This window comes from Suncus etruscus, chromosome 9 (genome assembly GCF_024139225.1).
Source record: "Suncus etruscus isolate mSunEtr1 chromosome 9, mSunEtr1.pri.cur, whole genome shotgun sequence".
In the NCBI taxonomy this organism is placed as follows: Eukaryota; Metazoa; Chordata; class Mammalia; order Eulipotyphla; family Soricidae; genus Suncus; species Suncus etruscus.
Genome location: NC_064856.1, coordinates 58,405,213 through 58,418,240, shown reverse-complemented (window position 1 = coordinate 58,418,240; position 13,028 = coordinate 58,405,213). Strand labels below are relative to the sequence as shown.

At 48.8% G+C, this 13,028-nt stretch overlaps 1 protein-coding gene across 1 annotated transcript in view; it reads left to right on the top strand.

Moving 5' to 3' along the window:
• The window catches only part of DENND2B (DENN domain containing 2B), a 134,184-nt gene that overhangs the window by 110,801 nt on the left and 10,355 nt on the right, over positions 1-13,028 (top strand). Inside the window, exons 6-13 of the mRNA XM_049780994.1 lie at positions 1,253-1,468; positions 2,392-2,488; positions 3,064-3,108; positions 3,993-4,177; positions 5,299-5,408; positions 5,605-5,674; positions 8,372-8,449; positions 9,198-9,338. Of these exons, the coding sequence (XP_049636951.1) occupies positions 1,253-1,468; positions 2,392-2,488; positions 3,064-3,108; positions 3,993-4,177; positions 5,299-5,408; positions 5,605-5,674; positions 8,372-8,449; positions 9,198-9,338 (942 nt within the window). The remainder of the gene's footprint in view (positions 1-1,252; positions 1,469-2,391; positions 2,489-3,063; positions 3,109-3,992; positions 4,178-5,298; positions 5,409-5,604; positions 5,675-8,371; positions 8,450-9,197; positions 9,339-13,028) is intronic.

The following is a 13,028-nucleotide window of genomic DNA, read 5'->3' as shown; positions in this document are numbered from 1 at the left end:
TTAGTGTTCTGCAGCCCAGAGGCAAGTTGTGGAGTCCCTGATCATAAACTAGGCAGCAGGTTTTAAGAGTTAGACAGATAACTGCAAGGCCCAAGACACTCCTGCTGCAGGGAAGAAGTGAATCTCCAAGGATTGGATTAATGGGAGGCAAAACCAAAACAGAAATAACAAGAACAGATGTAAAGTCAAAAATCACTCATTCTGTCCTCCTGGAAAGAATGTAAGTAGGAACTGAGCTACTTTCCCCCACCCACCCAGGCCCATCTAATTGTTGATGTTCATTGGAGGGATCTGAGACTTTTCTAATGTTGGCTATAAGGATGTGATTGTTTGTGTGCAAGATTTGTCTTTCTGATGTGCTATGTTCAAACAGGAATGTATACTGGACAGATAGGTTGGGAGAAGAATTTGGGAGAGAGGGAGGAAGAAGAGTTTGCTGAGGAATGACAAGACTTGATACTCACATACACACAATGATGAAACCTCCTCATGATGAGGAAAGTACCTGTTCTGGAGGACAGCACTGTACCTGGGAGGAGGCAGAAAGTAGATCAGGCCTGGGGTAATGAATGAGGGGTACTGTGAGGTGTCTTGTATGACCTTGGTGATCAGACTCCTAGTCCCCATGTTCTCCTAAATGTAGTGGAATCAAGCTGCCAGGAGCATCTAAAGCAGGCTGGTTTGTAAACTGTGGCCCCTTTGAGTTGAGTGGTGAGATGGGCTCCAACAGCCTAGTCCATAATGAGCAGAATTGAGGGGCTAGAGCAATAGTACAACAGGTAGAGGGTATTTGCCTTGCAAGTAGCCAACCTGTATTCCATCCTCAACACCCCATATAATCCTCTGAGCCCCACCAGCTGTCACCCATGGTCACATAGTGAGAAGTTAGCCTTGAGCATTGCTGGGCCATAATCCAAAACACAAACAGAACAACATTAAAAAGTTAAGACCTTGTCCCAAAGAATCGCAGGTACTCCCACAACTCCTGCTTTGCTATCTCTTTTTTTCACTGAGAGGACAGCAGTTGTCGTAGCCTTAACTGTTCATTTTTGTAGTGGCAGACTTAGTTAAGCTCCCAGCATCTTCTAGAGAAGCTAGTTTCCACTCTAGCCTGCTACTCTGCTAGGGCCTTAAAGGAGGACGCCCTGGGGAAGGTTGCCAGGGATGCCAGCCTGTGACCTCTGTGTCCAGGCAGACAGATGTGGCCAGGGTGTCTGTGGTGAGTCCTCTCCTCCGTCCTCTCCCACACCAGCTCTCCCTGAAACCCGGCAGCCAGTCCCTGCGTAGTGGGAACTGGTCAGAAAGGAAGAGCCACCGCCTGCCACGATTACCCAAGAGGCACAGCCACGATGACATGCTGCTGCTGGCTCAGCTGAGCCTCCCGTCTTCCCCCTCGAGCCTCACCGAGGACAGCCTCAGCACCACCAGTGAGCTGTTGTCCAGCCGCCGGGCCCGCCGCATCCCCAAGGTAGCTGCCTTCATGGGGCTAGGGGGCTAGGCAGGCAGGTGCTGGCGGCTCTTCTCTAGCCTGCCTTCCTCTTCTAAGTGGGGCAGTATTTCACTTGGAAATGAATTCTGAGTCCCTACAATGGCCTCCCTCTTTTTTCACCTGTTTAGTTCCCTTTTCTGATCAACAAAGTTGTCGTATGTGTTTGTGAGTGATGTACCTGGCGTTAGTGCAGGAATGGATGAGCGTGTGCCCTGGGGCCTGGGGCTGGATTGGTAGAAACCAGTTCTTGGGAACCTTCCCATCAGTGCATGTGACCTTGGATCACATATGCAGACATTTCCAAGGGTGCCAAGGATCTAAGACTCAAACCTGGGTCTTCCCCAATATCACCCTTGAGAATTGAGAGTTTTCCCACCTTAACAATTTTGCACACGTAGGCAACCAAGCCCAGATCTCTAGAGCAGAGCAGCAGGATTTAGCCACATGGTATTTTTAGCCTGCAAACAATGCTTGGGTATATTGGGAATTTAGATCCTTCCTGTCAGGGCTCCCGGCTGTAGCCCAGAGGGGAAAGGCTAGAATCCTTGTTCCTGTTATTGCATCTGAGAAGCTCTTTGTCTCGGTGGATTCAACGACTCTGGGGACCCCGGAGCTCCTATCCTGTCTCCTTTGATCAAGTTCCTTCCTCTAGGGAGCTAAGTTTAATGTTGTGAGGGAAGACATTAGAGGGAACCAGGTAGATGGGAAGTTTTTTAAGCCTGTCCAGTTAGTTTGCACTTGGGGTCAGAGTGCAGCCTAAAGACTCTGGGAAGTGGTCCCTCTGTTGGGAGGACAGAAAGCTTGTGCCTCTGAGTTTTCAGATGGGGGATGAACAGCCCTTAAAAATAAAGGCAGCTGGTTTCTGGCTCACCTTACTTACTCTCTCTGTTTTTCTCCCCCAGCTTGTCCAAAGAATTAACTCGATCTACAATGCCAAGAGGGGCAAGAAGAGGTTAAAAAAGCTTTCCATGTCCAGTATCGAGACAGCCTCCCTGAGAGGTAGGCCCTTATGCCTCAGTGGGTTTGGGCATCTGGGTCCTGGGCTATTTGGAAAATGGGAGAGGCTTTTGCTGGTTGCAGTTGGGGACTTTGGAGGCAAATAGAAGATCCTCCCACCAAGGAACTTAGACTTCTTGGCATGAACTACCCTGAGGTGACTAGTCCTGGCTCAGGGATTGGAAGCCTGGGACAGGGCGGTGGGAAACTGTTCCTGCAAAAGAAAAGGCATCACTTACTGTGCCCACTGTTTGCAGTTTCAAATCCTAGGCCCTTGAAAGTAGGGTCCTGGTGTTCTTGGCCAGTAAGCCTCTGTGCCCAGCTCAGCCTCCAGCTCTGGCCACAGCTCCCCCAGGTGGGAAGTAGATGCACAGAAAATGGATTCTCAGATCTCAGACTTCAGATGTACCTAGCAGGTGTTCCATCTGAGGATCAGACTGTGACCTCAGGCCTCTCAGCACTTTGCCAGAAGGCCTGTTATCAGAGCCCTCCCTTGTGAGAAGAGGTGGGAGGGTGTGGGAGACAAGTGTGCTAAGGGCCCATGGCTCAGCAAGCATCCCCTCTTGTTCCTTTTCCAGATGAGAACAGTGAGAGCGAGAGTGACTCTGATGACAGGTTCAAAGGTGAGGCTAAACTCTTATAGAGCATGGATTCCTTTCTCAGCCCTGGCTGTAGGGCATCAGCTTTCTGTGGCTTTGCATGTTTCCCTTGCCTGGTCTGGCAAGGCTTTGGGAAGGCCAGATTAAGGCCAAAGGAACAAGTATCTGTAGCAGCCCTTCCCCACAGCCATATGTGCTATGCCCACAAACTTGAATTCATGTCTCCTTTGCTCATCTTTAAGGAAATGACTAGCCATACTTTGCCAAAATGGTGTTCTTGAGTGTTGGGAGCTAAACTTGTCTGGCCAAGGGTTTAAATCCAGAGACTCAAATGGGTTTAGAAGATCACAAACTCCCCATTTAGCTGTAAAGAATATACCATAGTTTGAAGAAATTGGTCCTTGGGGACCCTAAGGCTACTCATCTCCCTTTTCCCCAGAGAGGGGGACTGCTATCTCCAGAAAAGCTTCACTTTCTGGGGACCTTGGACAAATCTTGGTTTTATCTCAGCTGGAATACCCTGCCCAGATCATCCTGATTCAAGTATGTGGGGAAGTTGACACCCCCATCTCCCCTCTTCCCCAGACAAGGGGCTTTGGGCCTGGGAATGGGACAGAAGGCCAAGTCCAAGGACTCTGATGGGATCCAGCATGAAGTCTCAGGATATTCATTTGGTAGTGACCTCAGAATGAGGCTGGGTGGGTGGCCATGGGATGTCTTGGTGGCGATGGTTCTATAAGTTCCATCTCAGCTTTTTAAGGCCCCAGGAAGCTCCAGCCAGTAACTTCCTATATCAGGGCAAGTCTGAGGTCAGCCACAGAGTGGGATCCCGGAGTCAGGTAGCAGGAGCTTCCAAAGAGGTCTGTGACATCCAGTCTACCTGTCCCTGACTCATGACTTGCCCACAGCCCACACACAGCGCCTTGTCCACATCCAGTCGATGCTGAAGCGTGCCCCCAGTTACCGGACACTGGAGCTGGAGTTGCTTGAGTGGCAGGAACGGGAGCTCTTCGAGTACTTTGTGGTTGTGTCCCTCAAGAAGAAGCCGTCCCGCAACACCTACCTGCCCGAGGTCTCCTACCAGTTTCCTAAGGTGAGGCCGTCCCATCCTGGTCCTCTCTCCCACATTTGTCTTCCTGAGAAGACCATCAGGGAAGCAGTGCCAAAAAAAAAAAAAAAAAAAAAAAAAGTCTTGTTTTTGCCAGAGCTATTCAGCCTATTTAGTCTTCTGAGATGGGTTAGGGGGAAATACCTCACGCTCAGGTCAGGCCAACATCTATTCTGTGAGTGAGGGTACCTCTCAGCTACTTAGACTGAAATCCAGACTTCATGGGGATGACAAGCATTCTAAGAAAGGGCCCAGGTACTTCTGCCACTGCCTCCCAATTCTCTCTCTTCCCTCCCCCTTATTCTTAACCACTCCAGTGAAATCTAACTCATGATGTAATTCACCTACTTAAAGTGAACAATTTGATGACTTTTACTTATCCACAGTTATAGAACCGTTGTTAAAATGGATTTCATCACCTCTAAAAGGCCAATCACTTCCCTTCAGCAGTTGCTTATGCTCTCCCCTCAATTGCCTTATGTATACACACACATTCACACACAACATTCTCTCTCTCTCACACACACACATTCACACACAACACACCATCGCTTTCCCTCTCTCAGACCCATCGCTTTCTCTCTCTCTCTCTCTCTCTCTCTCTCTCTCTCTCTCACACACACACACACACACACACACACACACACACACACACACACCATCGCTTTCTCAGACTCCTCTGTCCCTGCCTTTGCCTATCCCTCTACTGTTCTTTCTTCACATCTCCCTGGCCACTCCTTTTTCCTTGCTTCTCTCTGATCTTAGGATCCCTTCAGGGTCATTTTCTTGATGCTGTAGATGCCTACAGCAGCCCCCCACCCTCCATCTCCATCTTTCTGACATTTCTCCGTGCTTGGTTCCTTGGTGACACTTCTCACTCCCCTCACTGACGAAATAGGGCTGGGGAGCTTGACCCCTCTGTTTCCCAGTACCGGCCTAGCCCATGGTGCTAAACCAGGTGCCCCATAGAAAAGTGCTTCTTTGGCATACACTCATGACCCACTGACACACAGATTTTATGGAGAGAATTGAAAGAGGCACCATCTCTACCTCCCTTCTGTTCCTCATCTCTAGTTTATCGTTAACCCTGTGTCTCTTCTTCCTAGCTGGACCGACCCACCAAGCAGATGCGGGAGGCCGAGGAGAGGCTTAAGGCCATCCCACAGTTTTGTTTCCCAGATGCCAAGGACTGGCTCCCTGTGTCTGAGTACAGTAGGTAAGGCCTCACCTGGAGGGGAGTAGGAGATGCAGCACCCTTTACCCCTGTAGTAGTGCAACTGAATGGAGCCACTATGACTCCAACCTCCTCTCCTGGGAGATGGCACTCTACCCTGGAATAGCAGCACCCCTTCTCGGGCCTGTGGTCTGGGTCCTCTTATACATCCCTTATGCCAGCCCTTTCCCTGTTCCAGTGAGACTTTTTCTTTCATGCTGACTGGAGAAGATGGCAGCAGACGCTTTGGCTACTGCAGACGCTTACTGGTGAGTACATCCAGGACATCCTTCCTCTGTGTACAGGCTGTTTGTCCTCTGCATGTCCTTCTGCAATGACTAGTCTGGAATCCCATGTTCTGCTCCCTCCTATGTTCTTTAAGGTCATCCATTCCCTCCCCCTCTTCAACCTCGCCTCTCATCTCTCCCCATCTCTCTGATTGGGCCTAGGATCATTATATTGGCACTAATGGGAGAGAGTGGACCACTTTCTGTTGGGCTATCACTTTCTTGTCATTCGTTTTTGTAGGGCTTCTGGGTTCTGAGTATTGACCCCAAACTTTAGGTGCCTGCCATCCAACCAATTTATGTGGGTGCATATCAGATTGGGTTGCAGGTTAGCCTTTCTCTCCATTATACCTGTCCCCACCAGGAAGTAGGGGGGAACCCTGTTCAATTTGATAGGGCTGAAGGCTGAGCAGGAACAAACAGGATCTTGGTAGAATTCTAGGGGAGGTCCTTAAAGTCTGTTAAAAGAGGGTATTTTCAAATTGAGCTATACTAGGAGAAGAGAGAGACAGGTGTACTTCCCCTCTGCTTAACCCTAGTTGCTAGGAAATGAACTGAAGGAGAAGCAAAGGGAGCCTTGTAGGTAAGGTCCTCTTCTGCATATGCCCCCACAGCTCAGTATGGGTACTGTTGGTTGGAATTGTTGGCCATTGGCTAGGGTTCCCGGCCTTAATAGGAGAAGGCCTCCTTTATTTTATTTATTTATTTATTTATTTATATTTTTGGTGTTTGGGCCACACCCGGTGATACTCAGGGATTACTTCTGGCTATGCACTCAGAATTTGCTCCTGGTTTGAGGGACCATATGGGATGTGGGGGGATAGAGCCACAGTTCGTCCTAGGCTAGCACGGGCAAGGCAGATGCCTTACCACTTGCACCACTGCTCCAGACCTGAGAAGGCCTTCTTTAGTGTCAGTCTGGAGGTAGATGAGGAGGCACATATTAGGGACCCCAAATGATAGATTCTGGGCCCACACTTGATTTATTCTGACTCACTGTTGAGACTGAGATCAGGAACTAGGTGAAAGTCACGTCAAGATGCATTAGATGGATTGGAGCCTTAAGGAACTCCAATTTAGAGAAGGAATGCATTTTGTTCTAGGTGAGATGGTTCATTGTGCTACTCTTTATCCTCACAGTAGCCTCTGAGCTATAGCTCACATAGTTGGGAACTGAGTCCCAGAGGCTCAGGGATGGAATAACTTACCCAGGGCCACACAGACAGTGAAGGACAAAGCCAGGATCTTCTCCAGGACCTTTAAAACCAAGCCTGGTTCTTTTGCATTTCTCCACAGGACCATGTGAGAAGAAGGGATGTTTGGGTATAGACTGCCCAGTGAGGGATTGTTGTGAGATATGGAGCAGCTCAAAGGCAGGGTTGGGAGCCAGGCACAGGCATCTCAGCGTATTCCAGGGTCACCTGGGCCTAATGAAGCCCTGAAAAGGTTGCCTCTGCAGGAGCCATGGAGGGTCCAAGGGAACCATCAGCTGTTCCTTGCAGCAGCTCTGCTGCCCCAGGGGAGACTGTGTTTGTCCTGGCTGCTCAGAGAGGGCCTGAACTGGGGCCCTGCCAAGGGGGCTGGCACTAGCTCGGCATTCCTGCAGATTGGACACAATGATTCTAACCCAAATCCCACATACTTGATTTAATCACTTGGGGCTTTAGGGGAGGGGGGAAGAGGGACAGGGTGAGTTTCAGGCCTAATATGGACAAAAGCAGATTCTGCCTTCTCTTTAGATCTGTGACACGTGGCCAGCAGGTTTGGAGACTGAAATAGTCCCATCTGCATTTACTTAGCGGCCTGTGTGCGGGGCCAGCACCTGCTGCCCTGTTCCCTCCCCCAGCAGCCAAGAGTCCTAGAGGCAGCAGAAGTCCAAGCCTCTGAATTCACCCACCTGTCTTTGTAGGTTCCAGCCTTGGGAGTCGCACACCCCTGTTTTCCTTTACTCCAACATGCCCTTGTCTTGCCCTGTGTTCCCTTCGCAGAGGGCAGCATGCTCTTGAGATAAGACAGCAAATCAGAGGCCATATGACTTCTAGATAATGTGACTTTGGGCCATGATTGATCGTTTGGAACTCAGTTTACCCATCTGTAAGATGAGGATAAATAGAATCTCTCTCACAAGGGCCAAGCCCAGGGCTCAGAGCTGGTCACTGTTTGATAAAACTTTATTGTCCTTACCTGTTTCAGTCTGCCTTCCAAGAGCAGGGACGCATCAAGAAAGGGAGAGAAAAACCAAGGGAAAAGGGAATGCTTTGCTGAATGCCTCCTGTTGGGGACAGAAGAATCCAGGCTCTTCTCTTTATCATTGTGTTCTTCAGGGTCTCACCTCAGGGATGTCAATCCGCACATTACTTTAGCCTCTGCCAAATTGCTTTGCCCTTTGCCAGCCCCCTTCTGTGGCCCCTCAGAGGAAGAGTGGAGTCTCATAGGAGCCTAGCAACAAGGGCTGGATACCAGCAGAGGTCGAATCCTACCTGTGAAGATGTGTAGCCTTTCCTTGGGTGGGAGGGGGAAGGGGTCAGGAACTCTTGGAACAGAGTTTAGCAGTTTAGCAGAGCTTTGGAGTCATTTTCTACTCCAAAACAGCCCTTAGACATTGGTTCCCTGCAAGAAGGAGCCAGATGCTATAATCATGCCTTCTGTATCTCTGTCTCTCTTCATTCTCTCATCTAGCCAAGTGGGAAGGGGCCTCGGTTACCAGAGGTGTACTGTGTCATCAGCCGCCTTGGCTGCTTCGGCTTGTTTTCCAAGGTAAGAGGACTCAGGCTTCTTTCTCCCCCTTCCCCCTGTGCGTAGCTCACTCCCATAGGAGGGCCTGCTGCCAGCTTAAATGAGAAAACCACCTGTGTATATATGTGTGTGTATGTGAGAGGGAGGGGGAAGAGGGAGAAGAAGAAAAAGGGAGAGAGAAAGAGGGAGAGAAAGAGAAGAGGGAGAGAGTGAGAGAGGAAGGAAGGAAAGAAGGAAGGAAAAAAAGAAGGAGAAGGAAGGAAGGAAGGAAGGAAGGAAGGAAGGAAGGAAGGAAGGAAGGAAGGAAGGAAGGAAGGAAAAAGAAATGGGGGAGAGAAAAAAGGAAGGGAGGAAGGAAGGAAAAAGAAATGGGGGGGAGAGAAAATGCAAGCCAGCTCTTTGACTCCCTCCAGAATCCCAGAGCAGCTGACTTCTCCCCAGATCCCATGCTACTGGTGTCTCCTGTCATCCAGCCATCCCAGACCATGAGAAGAACCCCAGCATCTCTGCGGGGGGTAGAGACCAAAGTGGTTCTAAGTAGTGTTTTTCTTGTGTAGACTGATGGGGTGTGAGGTGGGGCTAGAGAGCAGGAAAATCATCGAGTGCTCAGGGAAGCAGGAGAGGGCATGAAGAACCTACCAAGAGACCCCTTCTATCTCCCAGCATTTGACTCAGGCTAGACAGAGATCAGCCTCTTCTTTGCCCAGGAGGCAGGGAAGGACAGTTCCCTGATGCAACTTTCTCTCTGGGCTGCTGGTGGCGGGTACAGGTTCTAGACGAGGTAGAGCGCCGACGAGGAATCTCAGCTGCGTTGGTCTATCCTTTTATGAGGAGTCTCATGGAGTCGCCCTTCCCTGCCCCAGGGAAGACCATCAAAGTGAAGACCTTCCTGCCCGGTGCTGGCAATGAGGTAGGGATTTACTTCTACTGCCTTTTCTGTATGCTGGGGCAGCTGGCAGAGGAAGTCTTCTCTGGGAGATGTGGAGCACAGTCTCTTCCTCATTCACCAGGTTTGTGTGCCAATCAATAGAGAGTGAGAAGGTAGATGGATGACAGAAACATAAATGTTGCCCAACTCTGACTAGCTCCTAGGGTCTGTCCTTGACCTATTTGAACTTGACTACATTCCACCTGGCAGAAATCCACAACTCAAATTCTTTTGATTTGTAAGTTAAATAGTCACCATGTACTCTCTCCCAGTAAGAGATCGATTGTACTAGAAGCAGTCAAGTGAGGGAGAGACACAGATCTTGTACTTCTCAGTGCTGTCTAGTGGAGGCACTGGCACTGAAGAACTACTTCACCACATGGATAATCAAAATGCCCAGTGGCACATGTAATGAGGGAGGTGCTTTGCATGAGAGGGCCAGGGAAAATAGTCTGCCGAAGAAGGGCTGTGTACCAGGTACTTACATTGAATCCAGCCAACTGTGGGATCAGGAGGTGGAGACTAAATGACAAGGGCAGGAGTTCAGTGTCTATGGAAGACTTTTCCTGATGGTGAGAATAACATATACAAAAGGAAAAGTTGGGAACTAAGTAAAGGTCTCTATGGTGGGATGGCGATCAAGGAATGGGCAGGCAGGCAAGGGCCAAATGATAGCCCAGTGTAGCCCTAGAATAAATGATGCGATGGAGACTTTTTCAGGGAGACTTTGGGTGCCAGGACAGGGGCTGCTCTTATGGGGGGAGGCGGGTGGGAAGATCATACAATTTGTTTTTTTGTTTTGTTTTGTTTTGTTTTGATTTTGTTGTATTGAGCCATACCCGGTGGCACTCAGGGACTACTCTTAGCTCTGTGCTCAGAAATCGCTGTTGGAAGGCTCTGGGGACCAAAAGGGATGCTGGGGATCAAACCTGGGTCTGTCCCGGATCAGCCACGTACAAGGCAAACACTACCGCTGTGCTATCTCTCTGGGCCCAAGATCATACAATTTGAACCCTGGCCTCCGGCATGCAAAACACATAGTACGACCCTTTGAGCTCTCCCCAGCTCTGGAGTTTGTGGATTTTTATCAAAAGCAGAGTTATGATAAAATCTGACATATGAAGACTGGGGCACCAGCCCCAGCTCACAGCTGGTAAGCTGTTTGCCTAGTACACAGCTAACCCAGTTTGATCCCTATCATCCCATATGGCACCCATGCTCCACTAGGAGTTTTCCCTAAGCACAGAGACAGGAATCAGTCCTGAGCACCTCTGAGTATGACCCTCACTCCCCTAAAAGATATTAGATATGTTTTGTTTTCGGGGGCACATCCTGTAGTGCTCAGTTGTTACTCCTGGCTCTGTGCTCAAAAATTACTCCTGGCAGACTCTGGGGATCATATGGGATGCTGGGATCCTGGATTGGCCACATGCAAGGCAAATACCTTTACCTACTCTGCTACTGCTCCAGCCCCAGATATGCTTTGTAAAAGCTGATCCTGGCTGCCATGTAAGGATAAAGGATAGAAGGGAAAACTGTGAGAATAGATAATAATAATATACTTGTATAATATAATATTATATAGTAATTATATAATACATATATAATTATGTACTATAATAATATAAGTACAGGCAAGAGATGATAGTGACTTGGATTTAAGTGTGGTAGAAAAGAATAAGGTAAATAGCTGGATTTATTAATCATGTTTGAATTAGGACCTATAGCAATTTGTGTTTGAATGAAAAGAGGGACCAAGTATGAGGGGGGATTAATGTGAACTCTTGGCTTTCTGGTTATACATTGAGAAGGAAGCACCTGAAGGTAGGCAGGAGGAGTTTGTTTTGTGCCTGTTGTATCTGAAATAACAAATGACATGCAGGATACCTCAGAGTAGATATTTGGTAATACAGTTTCGATAGGGTAAAGTCTCTGGTCCTCAATTTGGGCCTTGACCTTCAGAGGCACCTCAATAGAGGGGGGACAGTAGGGGAGGACACCTAAGATGGCAAGGCATGCCTGATGTTGCAAGTCAGTCCCTGAAGAGGTTGACTGATAGAGGGATGGAGGATGAGGCCTTTCTCTTCCAGCTCGGAGCACGCGTCTGCCACCATGTCTAGCCGACGGTTCTGAGGTGAAACGGCGGGTAAACAGCTCGAAGACAGTCAGGCTTGTGGAAATATTAGCTTTATTTGGTGGACAAGACTGAAGTCCAAAGACTCAGCCTCAGTTCCAGCAAAAAAGCCCCGGCCTTCACAGACCCTTGTTTTTATCCCCCAGAATCAGGTACCACCCAATGGTGGGATCAGATATCAACCAATGGTGGAAGCAGAATCAGGTCCTACCCTAGGGTGGGGGCAGAATGCCAGGTCATACCCTAGGGTAGGGCACAATCACCAATCAGGTTAGGGTGAGTAACATAGTAATCCCCTAAAATATTTACATACACAACACCTGGAAATCCCAAAAAAGAGTCTCTCGAGGAGGAAAAAGTAATGGAATCAGTCAGATACTTTGACAAAGGTGACATCTGGGGACATAGAGGTGAGAGGAAGTCAACTCAGGTGTGACTAAAGTCACAATGCATGCAGCTGCATATGTCGGTCAAACCTTGCTCAGACCTGACACCCATCCCAAGGGCTGTGGCCTATTAAGGCAGGGAGGTAGGGGGTGGGGGGAGGGTTTGAGTTGTTCTGTGGAACCTCCGAGGAGAGCTGGTCACAGGGCTTCTCTATGCTTTCTGGGCTGGGGACAAGAACAGGGCTGCAGAGGCCTCAGGTGTATTTGTGGTTAACTTTCCACAGTCACACACATGGTCATTTTGGATGTACCCAGCACTGCCATCCAGTGTTAGATCCAGCTAGTGTACATAGATTTTTAGACTTATGCCATGTTGCTGTTTTTCTAGTAGCCCATAGCGATGGATACTGAACTTGAAGTTAGAATTTCAAGTTATTTTTTTAAATTTTATTGACAGATTGGCTTTTGGTGGCACTCAGGGGTCACTCCTGACTCTGCACTCAAAAATCACCCCTGGCAGGCTGAGTGATCATATGGGATGCCAGGAATTGAACCAGGTCCCTCCCGGGTCGGCCGCATGCAAGGCAAATGCTTTACCACTATGCTATCTTTCCAGCCCTCGGTAGTTATTTTTGAAGTAAAATAGTTTTATTTAGAGAAATTTACTTAGAGAAATACTTAAAATATTTAAGAAAATACTTAAAAACACTTGGAGAGAAAGTATTTTTTCCAAAGGGGAAAAAGATCTGAGTGCACATATCTCAGGGATGCAGGAGAATCTCCAGGGTGGAGAAAGCGCCAGAACTTCTGAGGTTTGAGATGACAATGGGTAAAAGCCAGTGAAAAGGTGAGCTTCAGGAGCTGGAGTGATAGTACAACAGGTGGGGTGTTTGCCTTGCACGTGACCTGGGTTTGAGCTTCAGCATCCCATATGGTCCCCTGAACATTGCCAGGAGTGCTGTCCAAGCACTGCCAGGTGTGGGTCACTCCTCTCCACAAAAAGGAAGAGTTCTAAAACTATTTGGCTGCAGGAAAGTGGGCTGGTTACCTGTGGTCTATACCTCCATGCCTGCACATTTGAGAAGGTCCAAAGATGTGGCTAAGCCATACTCCCTGCAGCAGCTTTTCCAAGAACTTTTCCTCCTGCAAGTT